Source organism: Mastigoproctus giganteus, chromosome 6 (assembly GCF_048544385.1).
Source record: "Mastigoproctus giganteus isolate SK-2022 chromosome 6, ASM4854438v1, whole genome shotgun sequence".
NCBI classification, from domain to species: Eukaryota; Metazoa; Arthropoda; class Arachnida; order Uropygi; family Thelyphonidae; genus Mastigoproctus; species Mastigoproctus giganteus.
In genome coordinates this window covers 45,426,227-45,453,164 of record NC_143580.1, presented here as the reverse complement: position 1 = coordinate 45,453,164, position 26,938 = coordinate 45,426,227, and the positions used below count along the sequence as shown (strand labels likewise).

The 26,938-nt window shown below is 39.1% G+C and overlaps 1 protein-coding gene across 7 annotated transcripts in view; it reads right to left on the bottom strand.

The window, feature by feature from the left end:
• LOC150084219 (MAGUK scaffold protein DLG1-like) overlaps positions 1-26,508 on the bottom strand; it is an 855,099-nt gene extending 828,591 nt beyond the window's left edge. For 4 of the 7 annotated variants that reach the window (XM_090375935.1, XM_090375941.1, XM_090375937.1 and 1 more), the window contains exon 1: positions 26,270-26,507. In XM_090375935.1, coding sequence (XP_090232061.1) covers positions 26,270-26,288 — 19 coding nt within the window. In that variant the 5' untranslated portion in view covers positions 26,289-26,507. Of the gene's footprint in view, positions 1-26,269 lie in introns of all 7 variants that reach the window. The other 3 variants (XM_090375936.1, XM_090375938.1, XM_090375940.1) reach the window with 2 other exon arrangements.
• Positions 26,509-26,938: the final 430 nt, after the last annotated feature.

The following is a 26,938-nucleotide window of genomic DNA, read 5'->3' as shown; positions in this document are numbered from 1 at the left end:
ACACTGAACCCTGAGGTTCCCCACTGACTACATTAAAATGGCCTATTCTAATGAATGAAATCTAGAATGGGCATTCTTCAGAATGCCCATTCTAGATTTCATTCACTTAGCTCTTCTCACTTAGCCAGCCCCTAATCCAATTGAGGATCTTCCCAGTAATTCCAACACTTCTTTGCGGAGCAGTCGGGTACGGGACATGATACTGCCAAGGGGGATGTCTTTGTGTGTGCACGATGTAAGGAGTGCAAGGAAATCAGGCGACAACTCAGCGTTGTTATGGGCCTTTATGAGAGCTTGAAGGACAGGGTGGATGCCCTCGAAGGAAATAAATTGAGGGGCCCATCAAGCTCTCAGCTGCCCACATCAACGCCAGAGCTTGCACTTGGTCATCAGGCAACACAGAAGCAGTCCCCTAGGCAGAATGCGCTGGTCCCACAGGAACTAGTAGTTGTTGGTGACTCTATTGTCAGGGAAACGGGGAACATCCTTTGTAAAAAGGATAGGTGGAATAGGACCAGGGTATGTCTGCCAGGGGCAAAGGTTGATGACGTTGTAGAGCGGATATCATCTTTTAAGGGCACAAAAGGTGATATAGTTGTACACGTTGGCACTAATGATATTAAGAGTAGGAGACCGGCGGAATTACTTAGCAAGTACAGGTCACTGTTGAAAAAAAGCCGTGAATTAGGGTTGAACTTGAAAGTGTCTGCAATTCTGCCCAGACACGATAGGAGGGAGTATATGATGAGAGCCTTGTCGATCAATTCGGCCCTGGAGGGATTGTGCAAGGCTCAAGGGGTAGAATTTTTTTCAGCCTGGACTGTACTTGTTAACAGGAGAGATTGCTTCTACAGGGATGGGATACACTTAAATAGAAAGGGTGCAAGAATTTTTGCTGATGCTGTCGAGGCAGTGTTAGGTGGGTCGGAAAACTGCCAGTTGGGGGGGATACAAGGACTAATAGATTAACAGTAGCCAGTGGCAGAGGTGGAAGTGATTCTTGCACTGCTTCTATTGAAATGAGCAGAAGTCTGAAAAACAGGATGCAGGATATTTCAGAGACTGCTGGTAGTCATTGCGGTACAAGTAAACACATGGGTTGTGTTAGGGTAGCTAAGAATAGAAACAGGTGCATGTATACCTGCATGTACACCAATGCTAGGAGTTTGGTAAATAAATTTGATGAATTTGAGGTATTGCTCAAAACATCAAAGGCAGATATTGTTGGGATATCAGAGACGTGGTGTCACACAGATATAAGTAATGCGGAACTGGAATTTGGGGAATACAATGTGTATAGAAAGGATAGACAGGACAGGAGGGGAGGAGGGGTCATGCTATTAATTAAGAAACACATAAAGTCCAAGGAAGTGAAGCCAGTCGACATCGATGGACAGGGCAGCGTCGAGTCAGTTTGGTGTGACATAAGCATAGGGAAATCAAAATTGAGAGTAGGAGTGTGCTATAGGCCTAATGACTCTGATGAGTATAATAAGATATTGTACAGGGAAATAGAGTGGGCCAGTAAATCAGAGAGTCTTATAATGGGGGACTTTAATTTCCCAGATATTGACTGGAATTTGTGGGTTGGTCACTCGCACACTAGCAAGGCTTTTGTGGATTTATTGGATGATTGTTTTCTACATCAGCATGTTCGTGAGGCAACAAGAGGGAGCAATACTCTTGATCTGATTATCAGTAGTGATTCTTCATGCATAAAGAACCTGCAGATAAATGAACCACTAGGTGGCAGTGATCACAGTGTGTTGAAGTGGGATTTACTCAAGGAGGTAACTACCATCAGAGGTAAAGGGAAGGGTTTTTGTTTTCGTAAAGGCGACTATGATGGTCTGAGACAGTATTTAAATTCTATACAGTGGGACCAACTGATGATGTTACCAACAGCAAACTCAAAATGGGAAGCATTCAAGGAACTAATCTTGGAGGCTACCAGGCTTTACATACCAACTAAGAAATATTGTTCAAGGTTTAGGCCTAAATGGTTGTCAGATGAACTAATGAGACATGTGGCAGAGAAGAAAAATGCATGGGATACATACAAATTAACGGGTGACATGGAAGCCTATGATAGATATAAGTTGGTCTGTAACCAAGTCACAAAGGAGATTAGGCAGGCAAAGGCAGACTATGAAAAATCCTTGGCAAAGGATGCAAAGAAAAACAGAAAAGAGTTCTTTACATACTTGAACTCGAAAAGGAAAGGGATGAATCAGATTGGTCCACTGGATATTGATGGTTCAACAGTTGAGGATCCTGCTCAGGTGGCTAACAATCTAAACGAGTATTTTGCATCTACATTCACGCATGAGGAGTTATTCAGGAAGGAGAATGATGTAGGTAAAGTAAACATTGGCAGTGAGCTGGATGATTTTGTAATAACTGAGAGGAAAGTGGAGGAGAGATTGTTGAGGATAAACATAAAAAAGGCACCTGGGGTGGATGGGATCTATCCAGTTATATTAAAGGAGGCAGCAAAGGAAGTAAGCAAACCCTTAGCCATAATTATGAGAGCTTCCTTGGACTCAGGGGAGGTACCCATGGACTGGAGATGTGCAAATGTGACCCCAATTCACAAAGGAGGTTCAAAGGCTGACACAAGTAATTATAGACCTGTTAGTTTAACTTCTGTTCCAGGTAAATTAATGGAGGCACTAGTTAAAGAAGCACTGCAGGATCATCTAGACAAGAATTCAGTTATAGCTCAGACGCAGCATGGTTTTGTTAAGGGCAGGTCTTGCCTGACCAATTTGATTGGATACTATGATGTAGTCACAAAAGAACTGGATGCAGGGAATAACTTTGATATTATATATTTGGATCTTAGAAAGGCTTTTGATACTGTTGCACATGGAAGACTGCTGCACAAATTGGAGCAGTGTGGCATTGGAGGCAAATTGCTGCTATGGATAAGGGGATGGTTGAGTGGCAGAAGACAGAGAGTGGTAATCAATTGACACTGCTCAACGTGGACTAATGTTATTAGTGGAGTTCCTCAAGGTTCAGTGTTGGGTCCGTTGTTGTTTTCGGTGTTTATGAATGATATTGATGATGGGATATCAAGTTTAATGTCCAAGTTTGCAGATGATACAAAGGTTGGCAGGGTCGTTAAGGACAATACTGACGCTATGCTGCTGCAACAGGATCTGGACAGGTTGAACAGATGGGCTGAGAGGTAGCAAATGAGGTTTAACATCGACAAATGTAAAGTGCTGCATATGGGAAACAGTAACCCCAGAGCAACGTATCAACTCTGCGGTACTACACTGACAGTGGTGGAGAATGAAAAGGACCTGGGGGTAATTGTGCAGGCAGATATGAAGTTCTCTGAGCAGTGCAGACGAGCTGCAAGAGTAGCTCATGGTGTCTTGTCAATGATATACAGGAATTTTTCTAGCAGGGATAAGGAGGTGATTATTCCCTTGTATAAGGCAATGGTAAGGCCACATCTTGAGTACTGTATACAGGTCTGGAGGCCTCATTTCAAGAAGGATGTAGAGCTGCTGGAACGGGTACAGAGAAGGGCAACAAGATTAGTAAATGGAACAAAGGGTTGCTCTTACGAAGAAAGGCTTAAGTTTTGCAAATTACAGAGTCTGGAGACTAGGCACCGGCGAGGTGATCTGATAGAGGTGTATAAGGCTTTGAATGGTTTGAGCATGCTCAATGCCAATGGGATTCTTCATCTTTCTCAGAATAATCACCTCAGAGGGCATAAATTCAAATTGAGGAAGGACGGATGTCGGATAGATGTGCGGAAATTTGCCTTTGGCCAGTGGGTGGTTGGTTGGTGGAACCGACTTCCATCACTGGTTGTTGAAGTTGATAGCCTAAACAAATTTAAAGCTCAACTGGACAGGTATTTCGAACGAACGGAGGGGTGAAATGGGAGTGGGTTTTTTTTTTTTTTTTTTTGTTTTTTTTGGCTGATGCTGAATAAGCTTGCTTTCTTGCATCATATGCCTCTGCTAATGCTAATGCTAATGCTTCTCTAGTTTGTACAGTAGCCACCCATGGGGAAACCAATTCAAAGGGTTTACTAAAATCCACATATGCAATAACAAAATTGTTTCGGGCAACCAAATACTTTATAACGTCAAGATAATAATTGACTAGATTTATTATACAATACTTACCATTCAAAAAAAAAAAACCTTGTACTGTGATTCTTTTAGAACTTCATCTTTATCAAGAAATGCAGAAATATCTTGTCAAGATATTTCTGCATTTTATTTTTAATCACCAATTCCATTACCTTACCCACCATAGTAGTCGGACTCACCAGTGTATAATTGTTCATTTTCAACTTAGCCCTCCCTCTACCTTATGAAAGAATGAGACATTTTCACTTACCTAGTTCTTCAAAGGAATCACCCCAGAGCCTAAGTGATGATTTAAGGAACAATCTTAAAGGTATAATGCAGTGGTTTTCAACCGGGGTGCCGCAACAACATTCTTGGGGTGCCATGCAATTTGGGTTTAAATTACTTAAAATTATTATTATTATTTATTTAATTTTTTTGAAATTTATGTATTAGAAGATGAAATGCACAAAGCATAATTTCTTATGGGTTTTGGTAATTAACTATATAATATCGGTGTAGATACACCATAGTTTACCCATAAATTTGAACTACGTATGTAGTGTAAAAGGCATTGTTTTAATTGTATCTCATATTGTAGGTGCCTTCATAACAAGAGCTGGTATTGCGCTACTTCAAATAAATAATGCTTCTCTAGTAGAGAAGACCACTGTTATTTATTTTCGGTGGATACCACCACCCAGACGATCGTTTCGAAGCTATTTGGCTTCATCATCAGTGAGTGGGCAGGTATCCAGGTAATGCAACATGCCAATATGAGAGATGCCAAATGGTGTATAAAAATAATGTATTAGAAGATGAAATGCACAAGGCATAATTTCTTATAGGTTTTGGTAATTAACTATATAATATCCAGATATAATAACTATATACATAAACTATATATGAGATACAATTAAAACGATGCCTTTCACACTACACACGTAGTTCAAATTTATGTGTAAACTATGGTGTATCTACACCGATATTATATAGTTTGAAATTTATATATTTATTTCATTATAAAAAGGGTATGGTACAATATCCATTGTACCGTATCTTTTTAATTTTGTGGTCATCTATAATTGATCTTTATTTAGTACCTCTATATAAAGAATGAAATTATTATACAGGGTGATTCACTACCAGTGCGACAAACTTGCAGGAGGTGTAGGGGACACAAAGACGAATCGGAATCACATAGCATTGCAGGGTCCGAAATGCCTTCGTCATGTGGTAGAGGACGCTGAACGGGAGGTCGCATGAACAGTGATCCCGCTGGAAGTCAGCATTTGCGAACCGTTTCTGTTGAAGAAACCAAGTAGCAAAAGTCCTCCGGAGTGGATAATCCGCAGGCTCCAATGATTGGACGCGTTGCAGATGGTATGAACTCATTTGGTTTGTTGACAGTATCCACCATACAGTGAATTGGGAAATACCCAATCGTTGGCCTATCGCTCGAGTACTCTTACTCGGATTGCCTTCTGCAAGACGTAGAACATTCTCCTCATTGTCTGGCGTCCTCGTCGTTCACTTTCGATTCATGGTACCTCTCATGAAACAACCAGTCTCACATAACCTTCTGTGCACACATGTGAAAATCGTATGATGAGGAGCATGCCTATGCGGGAAATGTTCCTGGTACAAGCGCAGAGCGGCACGACCATTACAGTCCGCAGCTCCATACGCGAGGTGCATGCCGGCCAGTTCAACATTTGAATACTTGTCCATCCTACTGCCTCGGGAACCGGTTCGCAAATGCTGACTTCCAGCGGGATCACTGTTCACGCGACCTCCCGTTCAACGTCCTCTACTGCATGACAAAGGCACGTCGGACCCTGCAATGCTATGTGATTCCGATTCGTCTTTGCGTCCCCTACATCTCCTGCAAGTTTGTCGCACTGGTAGTGAATCACCCTGTATATGTATATATTAAAAGGTTGAAAACCAGTGTAAAGTGTTTCTTTTGGCCTAGGGGTGGTGTGAAAAAATTACTGGGACAGTAAGGGAGCCGTGAACCGATAAAGTCTGGGAACCTCTGGTATAATACGATCCCTTACTACATTCTTTAACATAACTATATGCATACCACCTACTCCAGGAGCATTATTCTCTTTCATCCTCAATAGTTTTTCTGATAAGTGTTTCACAGATATTGTTATCACTAATCTTACTGCAATCTGACTCTTTTTCTATTCTTACCCCCCCATTCAAATGTGCCTCTTCAATTGTAAAAATGAATGCAAAATATTTTTTTCAACTCATCTGATTCTGGCTGGATTGTCTATTGTTATTTGGTTTTTAGGAGCATTAGCAACTAAGGCCATATTGCTCCGGGAATATGCGGTGGTCATTCCCTGACTTTTCTGCATCCTCCGTATTTGGTGGTGACGGGCTCGAACCCCGGTCTAATCAAGAAGCGTGTGCTACACACTGCTGCTCCTTCCCACCTGGCTACGGAGGTGCCCTGGATTGTCTATGATTTCACCAATTCTGAGGGTACCACCAACAGGACTAGGAGGTAAAATTTTGATTACTACCCTTACACATCAATCATAACTGCATAGGTTTTGTTGATTGATTGATGTGTCTCTACACTGTCTCTAGTAATATTAGTACAATTGAATGAGTCAAGGAAGCAGACTTTTTCTGCATCTAAGAACTTTCTAATCACTCATATTTTTCAAAAAATGACTGCATAATTTAGCCTTTTAACTTTATCAAATTCTCTGCTACAGCTCTGTCAACTGTGAGAGAGAATTTATTCCAGTTATCTATAACACACTGATCTCATGAAGTTTACCTTTGTATCAAAGGTAAACTTCATGAGATCTGTCCTGTCATTTGATGTCTCTCTACTTCTTGTACTGGCAAGAATATACCTTGCCTCATTCATTTAAGTGTTCCCCTTCAGGAATATTCTTTATGACAGTTTCACTAGCTGTCACTCATTTAGAGAGGTCTGGATTTGAATCCTACCAGAATGAAGGAATTCTTAAAAATGTGTCTTTAGCTGGTGCTGTAGTTAGCCTATCTTAAGTGGAGGGTGTATTCTTTTCACAAGTTGTTCCATGTTTTTCAGCCTGTGAACGCACACTTGTATAAATAAAATACACTGATAGAATACAGCCTACAGTGCTGCACCATAAAACTAACAACCTTGAACACCTTATAAACCGCAATTGGATCCTTAATTGAACTTTAGGTGATAAGGAACTTCAGAATGAGTTCCAAGGGAAAAAAAAACCCTACAAATTCTTATTGGAAAAGTACACATTTATAAACACTTTAGTGAGAGTGTTGAAATTTTTATTTCAAAACTCTCACTTAGCTAGAGTTGCTATTAAAAACAAATACAGAAATCAAATTGCAACTAGAGACTGACTTATTATTAGCCATATGGTGCAAGGAAGCCTGAGGCTTATGCTGCACCAGCCAAAAAATTTTTGAGTTACTCTGAGAGAGAGAGAGTTAGAAGTAGAAGGGAATCACCAAGAAAAAGAAGAATGATGATATCCATCTCTCAGGACTCTAGGTGTGCCAAGCCCATACTCACCAAATGTGAGCCCCTGGGGTAATTATACCCTTACCAAGATTACTCCAGTATGACAAAGTAATGTTCATGGAAAGCTCTTCCACTGCATTAAAATTTCAATTAAATTGTAAATAACATAAATTTATAGCTAACTTTTTTGACAATATTTATTTTTAAACTCAAATGCTAATCCTCCAGTGCTCTACAGATACTTTCTATAGATACTTCCATGGGCACTGTTCTTCTGAATTGGTTTTATAATTCCCGCCCTCTCTTCCAAAGCAGTCCAAAAGTGCCACAACCAGTCAACATTCTTTTACTGTCCAATTTAAGACTCACACAACCAACTTTTCTTCTTCCTCATTTATTCATTTAACTTCCATTTTCTGGGACAACCTTCCTTCATATGCATTTCCTGAAAATTACAATCTAATGTCAACAAGTATCTGCTTTCATCTTGTTAACCTTCTGCCCATGCACGGTACTAAGTACTATAGGTTCTAATACCCTCGTGTTTTGGGTTTTCGTTAAAAAAAAAACCAAGCTTATATAACATCAGCCAAAAAAAAAAAAAAAAAGTGTGTTTAGGCCATACTAGTTTTAAATATGGAAAGGGCATAAACTTGGAGCTACCTACATGACTGTAAGCAGCACAATATTAAGGAATAGGCCACACATACATGCCACTGGTTGGACACCCCTGCCATAGCAGATACTGACATATCAACAAAAAAAAGTAAATTCCTAGTAAAATAAACTTTGCTGCTACAACAAAGTTCAGGACTTTTTCTTTTACAACCCTTAAAAACATTTATTCTCAAAAGTGGCTTACTAAATATGTGAGTTGCAACTAATTCATGCAGTGCACTCTTTAAGAATAACTATAAATAACCCAAACCATTCAAAAACTGAATCGCTGTAAAACAAACATAAAAAAAAAATGTATAGATTCAAACTCAATTCACTTGAGAGAAATGACAAAACAATTTTACACAAAACAAGATTTACACGTGGCAATTAATGAAAAGCTATGCAGAATGCTCAGCAAAGGCATGCTGTTGCTTCATGACAACACACCAGCCCACACTACTGTCACAACCACTGATATTGCCAAAAGTTAAGACTTCATATCTTGCCACACCCACCTTAGTCTCTTGAATTGGCACCTTCTAACTTCTTCCTCTTTCTGCTGCTGAAATCATTTTCTTGGCAATACAGAGATAATTTCTATAACCGATGCATGTGATTTCAACAGCAAAGCGAGATGTTCTACAAAAATAGCATAGGGAAGTGCTGCAAAATGTGGGAGAAATGTGTCACTTTCAGTGGCGACTACACAGAGGAGTAATATATATTTCAAATCTCAACCTTTTGGAACATGTGGAATGTGGTCAGGGGAAAAACTTTTTGATACCCTCCACAGCCTTTCCACTACCTTATACAACAGAATTACCGCCTTATACCTGCTGGCAATTCCTGTATATCATTGACAAAACCCCATGAACTGTCCTAATAGCCCATCTGCACCATTTACAGAACTTCATATCTGACTACAAAATTACCCCCAGGTCTTTTTCATTCTCCACTACCCTGAGTGTGGCTACACAGTTGGTATGTTATTCTGGAGCGCCTCCGTAGCCAGGTGGTAAGAAGCAGCAGTGTGTAACACACGCTTCTTGATTAGACCGGGGTTTGAGCCCGTCACCACCAAATATGGAGGATGCGGAAAGGTCAGGGAATGACCACCGCATATTCTCGGAGTAATATGGCCTTAGTTGATAATGCTCCTAAAAAAAAAAAAAACAAATAACAACAATAATAATTATTCTGGAATTACTGCTACCCATATGAAGTAGCTTGACAAAAGCATGTTAAACTTCAATTGCCACTTCTCAGCCCATCCCCAAATTGTTTCTACATTTTGTTGCACAGCCCACCCTGATTACTGTCATTAACTACCCTCCTAACCTTCGTATAATCTGCAAACTTAGATATGAAGTCTCCGTGCCTTTGTCGATATCACTACTCAGATATACTGAAAACAATAATAGAACCAACACTAAACCTGGGAGCCACCATTAATAACATTAATCAAAGAAGAGCAGTGCTAATTGATAACCACTTCCTTTCTTCTCCCACTCAATCATCCATTTATCTATAGCAGTAGCTTGACCCTAATGCCACACTGTTCTAATTTGTACAGAAGCCTTTTGTGCAGAAGAACAGTATCAAAAACATTTCTGATATCATGTATATGATCACAAAATTATTTTTTGCATCCAGTTCCTTTGTTTCTACTCCATAATAGCCAATCAAATTGGTCCTACATTACTTCTTTAACCAGTGACTCCATTGTTTTACCTGGAACAGAAATCAAACAGACACACATCTATAATTATTTTACTTCACCCTTTGATCTCCCCCTGCCCCGCCAATGAATTTACAGACCTGCGGTCCACAGGGGCCTCCCCTGAGCATCAAAGGATACTCTCATAATCAGGACCAAGCAAAGGTACTTGGGGCCCGGATGCATAAGGGGCCCTCATTTATTAGTGAGGAGCCTTTGATGGCTCCCTTCATTGGCCCCCTAAATCAGGGGCCCTGGAGCTGTGCATCCAGTGTGCTCCATTTGCATGGCCCTGCTCATAATTATGACTAAAGGTTTGCCTATCTCCCAGGGGCTCACAGTATGGGCTTGGCACACCCAGGATCCTGAGCTGGATATCATCATTCTTCTCTTTCTTGGTGATTCCCTTCTCCTTCTCTCTCTCTCTGGGTAACTCAGAATTTTTTTTTTTGGCTGGTGCAGCATAAGCCTCAGGCTTCCATGCACTATATGGCTAATAATAATAATACCTGTTTTGATGCTTCTTTAATATAACTGGATAAATCCCATCAACCTCATATACCTTGTTTACTTTTAACTTGAACAATTTTTCTTTTACTTTATTCTTAGCTATCACAAAATCATTTAGCTCCTAGTTATAACTTGGTACTATGATACCCTAAATATGTCTTTGCAGGTGAATGGAGACAAAATTCAGCCCTGGAAAGATTGTGCAAGGCTCAAGGGGTAGACTTTTTTTCAGCCTGGTCTGTACTTATTAACAGGAGAAACTGCTTCTACAGGGATGGGATACACTTAAATAGAAAGGGTGCAAGAATGTTTGCTGATGCTATCGAGGCAGTGTTAGGTGGGTCGGAAAACTGCTAGATTGGGGGGATACAAGAACTAATAGATTAACAGTAGCCACTAGAAGAGGTGAAAGTGATTCTTGCTCTACTTCTATTGGAATGAGCCGCAGCCTGGAAAATAAGATGCAGGATATTTCAGAGAATGCGGGGAATCATTGGGGTACAAATAAACACATAAGTTGTGTTAGGGTAGCTAAGGAAAAGAACAGGTGGATGTATACTTGCGTGTACACCAATGCTAGCAGTTTAGTAAATAAATTTGATGAATTTGAGGTATTGCTCAAAACATCAAAGGCAGATATTGTGGGGATTTCAGAGACGTGGTGTCACACAAATATAAGGAAGGCAGAACTGGAATTTGGGGAGTACAATGTCTACAGAAAGGATAGACAGGATAGGAAGGGAGGAGGGGTTATGCTATTTCTTCAGTTTATGTTAAGAAATACAAAAAATCCAAGGAAGTGAAGCCAGTCGACATTGCTGGACAGTGCAGTGTCGAGTCAGTTTGGTGTGACATAAGCATTGAGAGATCAAAATTGAGAGTAGGAGTGTGCTATAGGCCTAATGACTCTGATGAGTATAACAAGAAACTGTACGGGGAAATAGAGTGGGCCAGTAAATCAGAGAGTCTTATAATGGGGAATTTTAATTTCCCAGATATTGACTGGAATTTGGGGGCTGGTCACTCACACACTAGCAAGGCTTTTGTGGATTTATTGGATGATTGTTTTCTACATCAGCATGTTCGGGAGGCAAATAGAGGGAGTAATACTCTTGATTTGATTATCAGTAGTGATTCTTCATGCATTAAGAATCTGCAGATAAATGAATCACTAGGTGGCAGTGATCACAGTGTGCTCAAGTGGGATTTACTCAAAGAGGTAACTACCATTAGGGGTAAAGGGAAGGGTTATTGCTTCCGTAAAGGCGACTACAATGGACTGAGACAGTATTTAAATTCTATACAGTGTAACCAACTGATGATGTTACCAACAGCAAATTCAAAATGGGAAGCATTCAAAGAACTCATCTTGGAAGCTACTAGGCTTTACATACCAACTAAGAAATATTGTTCAAGGTTTAGGCCAAAATGGATGTCAGATGAACTAATGAGGCATATGGCAGAGAAGAAAAATGCATGGGATACATACAAATTAACACATGACACAGAAGCCTATGATAGATACAAGTTGATATGCAACCAAGTTACAAAGGAGGTTGGGCGGGTGAAGGCAGATTACGAGAAATCCTTGGCAAGGGATGCAAAGAAAAACAGCAAAGAGTTCTTTACTTATGTAAACTCTAGAAGGAAGGGGATGAATCAGATTGGTCCACTTGATATTGATGGGTCAACTGTTGATGATCCTGCTCAGGTAGCTAACAAACTAAATGAATATTTTGCATCGACATTCACACATGAGGAGTTATTCAGCGAGGGGAATGCCAGAGGTGTATTCAACTCTGGCAGTAAGCTAGAGAATCTTGTAATAACTGAGAGTAAAGTGGAGGAGAAATTGTTGAAGATAAATACAAGAAAGGCACCTGGGGTGGACGGGATCTATCCAGTTATATTAAAGGAGGCAGCAAAGGAAGTAAGCAAACCCTTAGCCATAATTATGAGAGCTTCCTTGGACTCAGGGGAAGTACCAATCGACAGGAGATGTGCAAATGTGACCCCAATTCACAAAGGAGGATCAAAGGGCGACACAAGTAATTATAGACCTGTTAGTTTAACTTCTGTTCCTGGAAAATTTATGGAGGCACTGGTTAATGAAGCACTGCAGGATCATCTAGACAAGACTTCAGTTATAGCTCAGACACAGCATGGTTTTGTTAAGGGGAAGTCTTGCCTGACCAATTTGATTGGATACTATGATGCAGTCACAAAAGAACTAGATGCAGGGAATAACTTTGATATTATATACTTGGATCTTAGAAAGGCTTTTGATATTGTTGCACATGGAAGACTGCTGCACAAATTGGAGCAGTGTGGCATTGGAGGCAAATTGCTGCTATGGATAAAGGGGTGGTTGAGGGGGAGAAGACAGAGTGGTAATCAATGGACACTGCTCATCGTAGACTAATGTTATTAGTGGAGTCCTTCAGGGTTCAGTATTGGGTCCATTATTGTTTTCTGTATTTATAAATGATATTGATGATGGTATATCAAGCTTAATATCCAAGTTTGCGGACGATACGAAGGTTGGCAGGGTTGTCAAGGACACTACTGACACTATGCTGCTGCAACAGGATCTGGAAAAGTTGAGCAGATGGGCTGAGAGGTGACAAATTAAGTTTAACATTCACAAATGTAAAGTACTACATATGGGAAACAGCAACCCCAGAGCTGCTGGTATCAACTCTGTGATACTACACTGACAGTGGCAGAGAATGAAAGGGAACTGGGAGTGGTTGTGCAGGCTGATATGAAGTTCTCTGAGCAGTGCAGACGGGCTGCAAGAGTAGCTCATGGTGTATTGTCAATGATATACAGGAATTTTTCTAGCAGGGATAAGGAGGTGATTATTCCCTTGTATAAGGCAATGGTCAGGCTACACCTAGAGTACTGTATACAGGTCTGAAGGCCTCATTTTAAGAAGGATGTAGAGCTGCTGGAACGAGTACAGAGAAGGGCAACAAGATTAGTGAATGGAACAAAGGGGTGCTCTTATGAAGAAAGGCTTAAGTTTTGCAAATTACAGTGTCTGGGGACTAGGCACCAGCGAGGTGATCGGATAGAGGTGTATAAAGCCTTGAATGGTTTGAGCATGCTCAATGCTGATGGGATTCTTCCTCTTGCTCAGAATAATCACCTGAGAGGGCATAAATTCAAATTGAGAAAAGACAGATGTAGGACAGACGTGAGGAAATTTGCCTTTAGCCAGCGGGTGGTTGGTTGGTGGAATAGACTTCTATCCCTTGTCGTGGAAGTTGATACCCTAAATAAGTTTAAGGCTCAGCTGGACAGGTATTTCGAACGAACAGAGGGATGAAGTGGAAGTGGTTATTTTTTATTTTATTATTTTTTTTTTTTTTTGGCTGATGCTGCATAAGCTTGCTTTCTTGCATCAAATGCCTCTACTAATGCTAATGCTAAAATATTTATTTAGCTTGGCAGCAGTTGTCAGCTATTTGCTAATTAGCATTAGCATTAGCTTATGATGCAAGAAAACAAGCTTATACAGCATCAGCCAAAAAAAAAAAAAAAAATCCCAATTGACTTATCCATTCGCTCCAAACGTTTGTCCAGTTCTTCCTTGAATTTATTTAAGCTATTAACTACCACAAGACAGATGGAAGTTTGTTCCAGCATCAACCACTTGCTGGCTAAAGGCAAATTTCTGCACATCTATTCTGCAACTGTCTTTCCTCAATTTGAATTTATGTCCCTTCAAGTACATAATCTGAGCAAGAGGAAGAACCCATTAGCATTGAGCTTGCTCATACCATACACCACAATCAGATTACCTTGCAGGTGCCTAGTCTCCAAATGCTGCAATTTGCAGAACTTAAGCTTTTCTTGGTAATGGCACCCCTTTGTTCCCCCCACATCAATCTCATTGCCCTTCTCTGTACTCATTCTAGCAGCTCTACATCCTTTCTAAAATGAGGCCTCCAAACCTGTATGCAGCACTCAAGGTGTGACCTAACTGTTGCCTTATACAAAGGGATAATCATCTCCTTATCCCTGCTAGCAAAATGCCTGTATATCACTGACAAGGCCCCATGAGCTGCTCTGACATCCTGCCTACACTGCTCAGAGAACTTCATATCTGACTACACAATTACCTCTAGTTCTTTTTTTCATTCTCCACTACCCTGAGAGTAGTACCATACATATAGTATGTTACTCTGGGGTAACTGCTACCCATATGCAATACTTTCCATTTGTCAATGTTAAACTTCAGTTGCCACTAAATAATTGTTAGTTAATATAAGTATTGGCAAAATGCAAAGCTTATACAGAATCAGCAATTAAAAATATATATAAAAAGTAAAACGTTACCCACTTCTTTTGCCAATCCCTTCCAATAATTTTTTTAACCCTTATTTACATTTATTCAAACTACTTAATTCCAAAACATCTGGCAGAAGTTTATTACAGCAATCAATTACTATCTAGCGAAGGAAAAATTCCACACACACACACAAAATGTGTGCGTGTGGAATTTTTGTGTGTGTTTCAAGACATATAAATAAAAAAGATAGGTATATACCTTAATTATATCTATCCTACAACCATCCCCCTTTTCATTGTAAATTTGTCTCCTGCATCATCTGAGAAAGAATAAGGATGCCATCAGCATTTAAAGCCTCAAATCAGGTCTCCTAGCAGATGCATAGTTTTCAGATTTAGAAATTTACAGAACTCCAGTCTTTCTTGATAAGGCCTCCCTTTTGTGCCTCTGACCAATCTGTTGCTCTTCTCTGCACCTGTTCCAAATCCTTCCTAAAATGAAACTTCTAAACCAGTATGTAGTATTCAAGATTTGACCTAATATTGCTTTATACAACAGGATAATCACTTCTTTCAGGCAAAATTCCTATATATCATTGAAATATCAGTTATCACATCAGTTATCCAAGCAACATATCTACACTGTTCAGAGAAGTTCATGTTGAACTGTTACAATTACTCCTAGTTCATTTTCATTCTTTCTCAACTACCTTCAGTTTGGTACTACCCATTAACTCACTATTCTTGGATTACTATTAATGCAATGCAGTACTCCCAGTAAGAATTAGGTGTACTTCTGTGTGCCCCATTCCTAAAACCTTTTTCACATGTGAATGTAGATGCAAAGTATTTATTCAGTTTATCAGAAACCTGTACAGGATCGTGAATAATTATGCCATCCACATCTAGTGATTCAATGTGGTTCACACTCCATATCACAGCCAGGATTTTTTGTCGATAGATACATTCACAGAAAAAGGTGCCAATTGCCTAATGATAAAAAGTGTCACAACACCATATTTTGGTGTCAGGGGATACAATATACCTGCTGACTCTACCCTGGCTATGCCACTGTTCATCTCTTTCCTACTAGTGTTAAAAGCAAAGCTAAGAAACATAGCAAAGCTGCTACTTTTCTTAGCAATAAAACTTCTCATAATCTGTGTTATCATGCTTAATCCCCTTAGTAACTTCGCAACAGACTAATTTATAAACTATTTACTAGACTACTGTATCTCCTGACAATTTATAATCATAACATGCATTTTTCTCAATGGTTCATCTGACAATCATTTCTGTCTAAACTGACAGGTGTCAAACTTTTTCAGCTATAACATATGCACCTGTGATTCATGACACCCTTTTAAGCAGGACCATAACATGCAAAGGGTGACACAGATCTCTCCTCCCCAGGTTTACAAACCCATCTAAAACCATTCTTAAAATCTTCGCTTTGTGGAGAAAATTTCTGATATTACCATCCTCTCCCTCAGGAAACCAAATTGTTAATCAAATTAACCTTGAGCAAAAAGCTCAAGATTAATTTGATTAACCAATACAATGGTAAAATTGGATTAACAATTTATCCGTGGCAACTTTATCCAAACATGGAAAAACAAAAGACAAAAATACAAAATATAATGTAGAAATATTAATAAAGGAATGAAGAAGAAACATTAACTCACTAATGTTAATTATCATTAAAAAAAAAAAAAATGCAGCACTGGACTATATGGGATGACCAATTTGATTGGATACTATAATGTAGTCACAAAAGAATTGGATGCAGGGAATAACTTTGATATTATATATTTGGATCTTAGAAAGGCTTTTGAAACTGTTGCACATGGAAGACTGCTGCACAAATTGGAGCAGTGTGGTATTGGTGGCAAATTGTTGCTATGGATAAAGGGATAGTTGAGTGGCAGAAGACAGAGAGTGGTAATTAATGGACACTGCTCATCGTGGACTAATGTTATTAGTGGAGTCCCTCAGGGTTCAGTGTTGGGTCCATTGTTGTTTTCTGTATTTATAAATAATATTGATGGTATATCAAGCTTAATGTCCAAGTTTGCAGACGATACAAAGGTTGGTAGGGTTGTTAAGGACACTACTGACGCTATGCTGCTGCAACAGGATCTGAAAAGGTTCAGCAGATGGGCTGAGAGGTGGCAAATGAAGTTTAACATTGACAAATGTAAAGTACTACGTATGGGAAACAGCAACCTCAGAGCAACGTATCAACTCTGTGGTACTACACTGACAGTGGTAGAGAATGAAAAGGACCTGGGGGTAATTGTGCAGGCAGATATGAAGTTCTCTGAGCAGTGTAGACGGGCTGCAAGAGTAGCTCATGGTGTCTTGTCAATGATATACAGGAATCTTTCTAGCAGGGATAAGGAGGTGATTATTCCCTTGTATAAGGCAATGGTCAGGCCACACCTTGAGTACTGTATACAGGTCTGGAGGCCTCATTTCAAGAAGGATGTAGAATTGCTGGAACGGGTACAGAGAAGGGCAACAAAAGGTTGGTGAATGGAACAAAAGGTTGCTCTTACGAAGAAAGGCTTAAGTTTTGCAAATTACAGTGTCTGGAGACTAGGCCGGCGATAGAGGTGTATAAAGCCTTGAATGGTTTGGGCATGCTCAATGCTGATTGGATTCTGCCTCTTGCTCAGAATAATCACCTGAGAGGGCATAAATTCAAATTGAGGAAAGACAGATGTAGGCTAGATGTGCGGAAATTTGCCTTTAGCCAGCGGGTAGTTGGTTGGTGGAACAGACTTCCATCCCTTGTTGTGGAAGTTGATAGCCTAAATAAATTTAAGGCTCAGCTGGACAGGTATTTCGAACGAACGGAGGGGTGAAGTGGAAGGGTTTTTTTTTTTTTTTTTTTTTTTGGCTGATGCTGCATAAGCTTGTTTCTTGCATCATATGTCTCTACTAATGCTATAAACTGAACAGCATGAAAGAAAATTTCATTAAAATGAGTAAATTATGGGATTTTTATTGAATTTTTTTTTTTTTTTTTGATTTGGTAGTTGTTGGCGCATCGGCTTCTGTGGCCATATTGCACCTCCCAAGGTTTTTGCAGTACTTTGATCCAAGCCCGAGGCGGGAATCGAACCCGCGACCTTTGGATTGCCGGGCAGGTACTTTACCCACTCGGCTAGCCCGGTCGGCATTTTTTATTGAATCTCTGTTAGCGTAGAATATCAGTTAACCTAATGACTGGGAAGTGAAAAGCCAGATGGGTGAATTCCACGAAGTTTCTCACAACTTGGGCAACTTTTTCAGAACAGAATTCAATTTTACAATTCTGTATTAATTGTTAAAATAAGTTTATGCATTTACTGAATCCATCAAAAAAATAAATTTTCAGAACACTTGCGTATCCTTACAAAACATACATGGCACCCAGTCTGCAAACTACCAGTCTAAATTTTGAACAATATCTCTTAGATGGTACAAAAAGTTTCTATAATTAATCTCACAATAATAACATTTAATTAATTCCCTGAATAATCCCATCTTGGCATTTGCATTTGTTAGTGATATCAGTTTGTCTGAATGAAACGAATTTAGAAACTGTCACCATGGTAATCACTTTGTAATAGCAAAATTCCTTCCCTTTCCCCCTTCAACAGTGATCTTTAAATAAATCCCACATAAATACACTATGATAATTATCACCTAGTGGTTCCTCTACCTGAAGATCGTAAAGGTTCAATTCTGATAATCAGATCAAGAAAACTGCCTATTCTTGTTGCTCTCTAATGTGCTGCTATAGAAAACAACCATCCAGTAAATCCAGAACTGTTCTGCTATTGAGTGAATGACTAACATGTTCCAATCAACAACTGGATTGGAACCGGAATATGGATTAAAATTTCTATTTTAATCCATATTCTATTGTTCAGAACATTCAATCTTTCTATTGTTCATTCAGTCATTTAACCTATAACAAATTCCTACTCTTATTTTTGTTTTCCCAAGGTTTATATCATACTAGAATGACACAATATTATACTGGTAACCAGTGTCAGTTGAGTGAACTAGCATTAGCATTAGTAGAGGCATTTGATGCAAGAAAGCAAGCTTATGCAGCATCATCAGCCAAAAAAAAAAAAAAAAAAAAAAACCACTTCCACTTCACCCCTCTGTTCGTTCAAAATACCGGTCCAGCTGAGCCTTAAACTTATTTAGGCTATCAACCTCCACCACAAGGGATGGAAGTCTGTTCCACCAACCAACCACCCGCTGGCTAAAGGCAAATTTCCGCACGTCTATCCTACATCTGTCTTTCCTCAATTTGAATTTATGCCCTCTCAGGTGATTATTCTGAGCTAGAGGAAGAATCCCATCAGCATTGAGCATGCTTAAACCATTCAAGGCTTTATACACCTCTATCAGATCACCTCGCTGGTGCCTAGTCTCCAGACACTGTAATTTGCAAAACTTAAGCCTTTCTTCGTAAGAGCACCCCTTTGTTCCATTCACTAATCTTGTTGCCCTTCTCTGTACTCGTTCCAGCAGCTCTACATCCTTCTTGAAATGAGGCCTCCAGACCTGTATACAGTACTCTAGGTGTGGCCTGACCATCGCCTTATACAATGGAATAATCACCTCCTTATCCCTGCTGGAAAAATTCCTGTATATCATTGACAATACTCCATGAGCTACTCTTGCAGCCCGTCTGCACTGCTCAGAGAACTTCATATCTGCCTGCACAACCACCCCCAAGTCCCTTTCATTCTCTACCACTGTCAGTGTTGTACCATAGAGTTGATACGTTGCTCTGGGGTTGCTGTTTCCCATGTGTAGTACTTTACATTTGTCAATGTTAAACTTCATTTGCCACCTCTCAGCCCATCTGCTCAACCTTTCCAGATCCTGTTGCAGAAGCATAGTGTCAGTAGTGTCCTTGACAACCCTGCCAACCTTTGTATCGTCTGCAAACTTGGACATTAATCCCGATATACCATCATCAATATCATTTATAAATACAGAAAACAATAATGGACCCAACACTGAGTCCTGAGGGACTCCACTAATAACATCAGTCCACGATGAGCAGTGTCCATTGATTACAACTCTCTGTCTTCTCCCCCTCAACCACCCCTTTATCCATAGCAGCAATTTGCCTCCAATGTCACACTGCTCCAATTTGTGTAGCAGTCTTCCATGTGCAACAGTATCAAAAGCCTTTCTAAGATCCAAGTATATAATATCAAAGTTATTCCCTGCATCCAGTTCTTTTGTGACTGCATCATAGTATCCAATCAAGTTGGTCAGGCAAGACTTCTCCTTAACAAAACCATGCTGTGTCTGAGCTATAACTGAAGTCTTGTCTAAATGATCCTGCAGTGCGTCTTTAACCAGTGCCTCCATTAATTTTCCTGGAACAGAAGTCAAGCTCACAGGTCTATAATTACTTGTGTCAGCCTTTGATCCTCCTTTGTGAATTGGGGTCACATTTGCACATTTCCAGTCTATGGGTACCTCCCCTGAGTCCAAGGAAGCTCTCATAATTATGGCTAAGGGTTTGCTTACTTCCTTTGCTGCCTCCTTTAATATAACTGGATAGATCCCATCCACCCCGGGTGCCTTTCTTGTGTTTATCTTCAACAGTTTCTCCTCCACTTTACTCCCAGTTATTTCAAGATTCTGTAACTTACTGCTAGAGTTGAATACACCTCTGGCATTCCCCTCGCTGAATAACTCCTCATGTGTGAATGTCGATGCAAAATATTCATTTAGTTTGTTAGCCACCTGAGCAGGATCATCAACACTTGACCCATCAATATCAAGTGGACCAATCTGATTCATCCCTTTCCTTCTAGAGTTTACATAAGTAAAGAACTCTTTGCTGTTTTTCTTTGCATCCCTTGCCAAGGATTTCTCGTAATCTTCCTTCGCCTGCCTAACCTCCTTTGTAACTTGGTTGCATATCAACTTGTATCTATCATAGGCTTCTGTGTCATGTGTTAATTTGTAAGTATCCCATGCATTTTTCTTCTCTGCCATATGCCTCATTAGTTCATCTGACATCCATTTTGGCCTAAACCTTGAACAATATTTCTTAGTTGGTATGTAAAGCCTAGTAGCTTCCAAGATAAGTTCTTTGAATGCTTCCCATTTTGAATTTGCTGTTGGTAACATCATCAGTTGGTCCCACTGTATAGAATTTAAATACTGTCTCAGTCCATCGTAGTCGCCTTTACGGAAGCAATAACCCTTCCCTTTACCCCTAATGGTAGTTACCTCTTTGAGTAAATCCCACTTCAGCACACTGTGATCACTGCCACCTAGTGGTTCATTTATCTGCAGATTCTTAATGCATGAAGAATCACTGCTGATAATCAAATCAAGAGTATTACTCCCTCTAGTTGCCTCCCGAACATGCTGATGTAGAAAACAATCATCCAATAAATCCACAAAAGCCCTACTAGTGTGTGAGTATCCAGCCCCCAAATTCCAGTCAATATCTGGGAAATTAAAATCTCCCATTATAAGACACTGATTTACTGGCCCACTCTATTTCCCTGTACAGTTCCTTATTATACTCATCAGAGTCATTAGGCCTATAGCACACTCCTACTCTCAATTTTGATCTCCCAATGTTTATGTCACACCAAACTGACTCCACACTGCACTGTCCAGCGATGTCGACTGGCTTCACTTCCTTGGTTTTTATGTGTTTCTTAACTAATAGCATAACACCTCCCCCCTTCCTATCCTGTCTATCCTTTCTGTAGACGTTGTACTCCCCAAATTGCAGTTCCGCATCCCTTATATCTGTGTGACACCACGTCTCTGATATCCCAACAATATCTGCCTTCGATGTTTTGAGCAATACCTTAAATTCATCAAATTTATTTACTAAACTCCTAGCATTGGTGTACACGCAAGTATACCTGCACCTGTTTCTATTCTTAGCTACCCTAACACAACCCATGTGTTTACTTGTACCACAATGGCTCCCAGCAGTCTCTGAAATACCATGCATCTTGTTTTTCAGGCTTCTGCTCATTCTAATAGAAGCAGTGCAAGAATCTCTTTCACCTCTGCCAGTGGCTACTGTCAAATCTATTGGTCTTTGTCTCCCCCCAAGCTAGCAGTTTTCCGACCCACCTAACACTGCCTCGATAGCATCAGCAAATATTCTTGCACCCTTTCTATTTAAGTGTATCCCATCCCTGTAGAAGCAATCTCTCCTGTTAACAAGTACAGTCCAGGCTGAAAAAAATTCTACCCCTTGAGCCTTGCACAATCTTTCCAGGGCCAAATTGATCGACAAGGCTCTCATCATATACTCCCTCCTATCGTGTCTGGGCAGAATTGCAGACACTTTCAAATTCAACCCTAATTCTTGGCTTTTGTTCAACAGTGACCTGTACTTGTTAAGTAATTCTGCCGGTCTCCTACTCTTAATATTATTAGTGCCAACGTGTACAACTATATCACCTTTTGTGCCCTTAAAAGATGATATTCGCTCTACAACGTCATCAACCTTTGCCCCTGGCAGACATACCCTGGTCCTGTTCCACCTATCTTTTTTACAAAGCATGTTCCCCGTTTCCCTGACAATAGAGTCACCAACAACTACTAGTTCCTTCAGGACCAGCGCATTCTGCCTTGGGGGTTGTCTCTGTGTCACGCGATGCCCAAGTGCAAGCTCTGGCGTTGATGTGGGCAGCTGAGAGCTTGATGGGCCCCTCAATTTAGTTTCTTCGAGGGCATCCACCCTGTCCTTCAAGCTCTCATATAGGCCCAAAAGAACGCCGAGTTGTTGCCTGATATCGATACACTCCTTGCATCGCGCACACACAAAGACATCCCCCTTGGCAGTATCATGTCCCGTACCCGATTGCTCTGCAAACATCAAGCAAACAGTGCATTTTATAAGGCTGTGAGTCAGAGGACAACTGTCCCCCTCAGTTCTGCTCTGAGCCACAGCACTTCCATTAGCTTGAGCCTTTTGCTTTGCTGCTCTGGTCTGAGTCATGATTCTATTAATTTATTAATTAATTATGTTATGTTATTAATTATATTACGTTTGTAATCTAAGTCGTTATATGTATTTATTTAAACGTACAATTTAACTGCTAACGAAGTTCAACTAACGCTATCTAGTACGGTATATAACCTACGGTATATCTAGTACGGTATCACAATGGCGGGAAAGTTAATAACCGTTTACGTAACAGATTGTAAAATAGTTAATAATAACTATTTTACAATCTGTGTGCTTCTTCACCAAAAACAGCTCCCCCAACTTGTACTGCTGGTCCTTTCTGTTCAGTACACCATGAAAACTTAACTGGAATGATACATTGAATAGAATAGAATAGAATCTTTAATTGCAGCAATGATAGACATACAATTAGTCCCGTCACGGCATGGTGGTGCCAGGGGTTTCTGCCACCTGGCACCTGCCACTTGTTTGGAGCGGCTAGGTTCAATTCCCACTGTTGAATCAGGAAATTTATAAAGTCCTCTTCAATTAAGGATTGCAGTTAACCAGTCTCAGGAGGGGGAGGAAAGCCTCTCCCGTGCAAGTTATTCTGCATTTTGTGACATGCACAAAATACAAATTAGCCCACAAACACATTTCTACAAACAGATGAGCGCCAAGCTCAGGTGACATAAAAATAATAATTTGACTCACATTGCACTCACTCTTTTCAAATTCTTCATCCGTGAAAAGTGGCACATGTTTATGATATTCCTATAATGTTGATATTTAATGATTTATCAATACTTCACATTCATGAACTTTATTTACTATGTTCCTAACAGTAGTTTATAAGTAAGAATATGTGTGCCTGTTTGTGATCTTAGGAACTAACATTGCCTGTATAATTGCTTGCCCCACAAGGATCCAATGCTACACCCTACTTTCCAAGCAACTGCATGTCTGAATAGAGGCACCAAAAAAATCAATTTCTGCTTACAGATGCCATTAAACTATTGGTCTGACTACACTTATTCCAATTCTGTCAACTTTCTCTCAAATTAACTAATTAAATATGCTTTTCAACTTCTAGCTGTTGACGCGCTCAGAGGATCATTAATGTTGGTCTACATATCTTGGGTTGAATGATCACATTATCTTCCATCGGCATATGATGTATCCAACCATCAGTATTGGGGTTCCACTCCTCCTATGATCTGGTGAATGGGCATGCCCACTATGTGATAGCCTACCACTTGTCATTAAGTATATATGCCTTCAATATCCCATTACCTATCATGTGAACTCTAGAATTAACATAACCATTACTTCCAAAAGTGATATATTCCATATATATTACAGCAGGTGTGTCCAACTCATGGAGGGTGGGCCACATGCAGCCTGTAGCAATGTAGGCAGCCTTCAAGTTGTATACATCCCCCAAAAAATGGGAATATTATTACTATTATGTAATACTTGGATTTTCGTTTTAATTATTAAATGTAAAAAAACTGCAAATACAAATGTAAATAACAAATATTTAATCCTATTTTAATCTGAAGGAAAATTTAATCAATTTAATTTAATCAAAAAGAAATTTAATCCAAAGGAAGAAAATTTAATGATTTATTCTGAAGGAAAATTTTCACACATCTATCATTTTGATATAGGAAAATTTAAATTTATGTTCCCTTGTGTATGTGGTCCAAAAAAGGAGCAAAGATGCCATCAGCATTTAGTATACTCAACCCACTTAAAACTTTAAACACTTCAATTAGGTCTCCTTGCAGATGCAACAGCAAATTAAGTTACAAACTTCTCTAGCTAAAATTGGTTGTATCAACTATAAACGAAAATTTATTGCATTAATTTCAAAACGTTTTTCCACACCAAAAATTGTATACACAATTTGTATATAACTACTACTAAATATTTAAAAGTACAAAGTTGACAGATTTGGAATAAGTGTGAGTATTCTTTTGATTTTAAATGCAAAATACAATCCACAAGGAAAAAGAATAGTAACTTATTTAAAAACATATATCAACCACACATTTCTGTTGCATATGTCCTAATATCAATAATCGCGTTAATAATCTGTTTGAATACTTTGCTGTCTCAGTGTTAATTCAAATAACTCTTTAAATATCGAGAACAAAAAATTCAAGATCTGAAAATAGTAACTATTTATACAAAATCCTTGTCTATTACCATCTATTTAAAGTAATGCAGTTTGTAAACGTTCATAATATAATGTTATAACAATTAATGGAGAGGGAAAATTAAATATTAATCTAATTTTATTTAAGTTGTTTTTTTGTTGTTTTTTTTTAACTGCGGCTGATTGCAGACAGAAAAAAAACAAATAAGCAAATACAAAAAAGGGTTAAGGTATAAATAATAAAATGTAAATATATATTAAAACCTTGCTATATGAAAGATCAGTAACCTACGACATTTATATCATTAGACAACGAAAGTAAATTAATAAGTACAAATGAATCATTCTCAGATAGAACAACCTAAGTACATTAATACCTAGGTTGTACTATCTGGGAATCTTTCATTTGAAAGATTCGTTGAAATGAATATAGCGGGATGTATGAAATGTTTCACTGTCAATCATTTCATGAAAAAAAAAAAAAAAATTTTTAAAGGCGAGAGGTAAGAAAACGGTTCATATCTACTACCGAAGATAACAAAAATAAAATATTAAAAACACAATTCAGTATGGTCATTACTGTGGACGCACGTTTTTTCGAGTCCTTAATATTAATATTTATTTCTCAGAATATTCACATAATTAAATTAAGCTTAAATTCTTCACTGCAATCCCCATTATAACTGCAATACTCCTCAAAATGAAAGTTTTTAATTAGAAACTAATTACACTCAAAAAATGAGTATGTTTTACGTGATGCCTCATCCACCAGATGACAGTGACGTTACTATCTAGTGCGTTCACTTACAACTGATGTAACTATTCTCACTGGACCCACCTTTCTTATTCTCTGCATATAAATCTTATATGCATCCATTTCCTCCAGCTTTTCCATTCTGTTTTCATCGAAATCTCTAATTTTCTAATAACTTAACTCAAATGCTTATGTTTATCTAAAATAGCCACACTGGACATAACCGTTTCATTACAATATTTTCCCTTTTTTGCGTATGTGACTTCTGCTGAGATAAATATCGGCAAAGCATCGGCTCGTCCCGAAGTGGTATAATTAACTTAGAGCAAATTATAACGATTTTATCAACTTCTTAAAGAACTTCCTTCTTAATATATATATATGTATATATATATATAATAAAATTTATGCTCTCATATATTACATTCTGAGATCGTGTATAATTGAATACCTGACACAGCAACTGCTCGCCCTAAGACATATACACGCTGGCCTTATATACGTTATATTAACATCAAGTATTGGTTTATTACTGATGGATGATGCTAAATATCGAAATATTTATTAAACTGACAATAGTAGTAATAAAATATTGTAATCTTTTATCACCTTGTTTACGAACAGGCATGGCCAAACACCTAGTGTCAAAGCAGCGGCTAGGCCACTGTGCAGCAGTATACGCCACGATGAGATCAGAGTTCTCTTAATCACCACGTTTCCAGCAACTCCACTAATAAAACTCCACTTTCCAAATTTGTTTTAGCTCAAAAGAGATAAGGAACACCATAAATACACCACACAGCTAATAATGCGAATAAAACGTTACTACAACTCGTCACACGATAACATCGAATATCCGTGCACTAGTGTCAATATGGCGGCACTTAAGATTGCGCTAGATCACGTGACATTTGGAACCATTGAGCATCTTTCCCGCTCCATACGAGACATTCCATTCGCTCCGTAGTACGAAGCGGCCTTTCGACTGCAGCAGTCAGAAACGTGACAGCGTTTGCTGGCACTATCAGCTGTTAGCAGCGGAGTAGGTCAACTTTTATAAAATTTAATATATCCGTACATCTTCTTGCTTAGAAGCGGCAAATTAAAACATCCTAATCGACGATAAGAAGAAGAAGAAAGTTTTTTCCATGTAAACTTCATAAGACTAAATATATGTAATCTCGAAAACAGTACTTTAAAGCTAATAGCGATTTAAATATCGTTATCATTCTCAGAGCCGGCGCAAGGGTCTTAAGCATCCTGGGCGAGACTTCATAT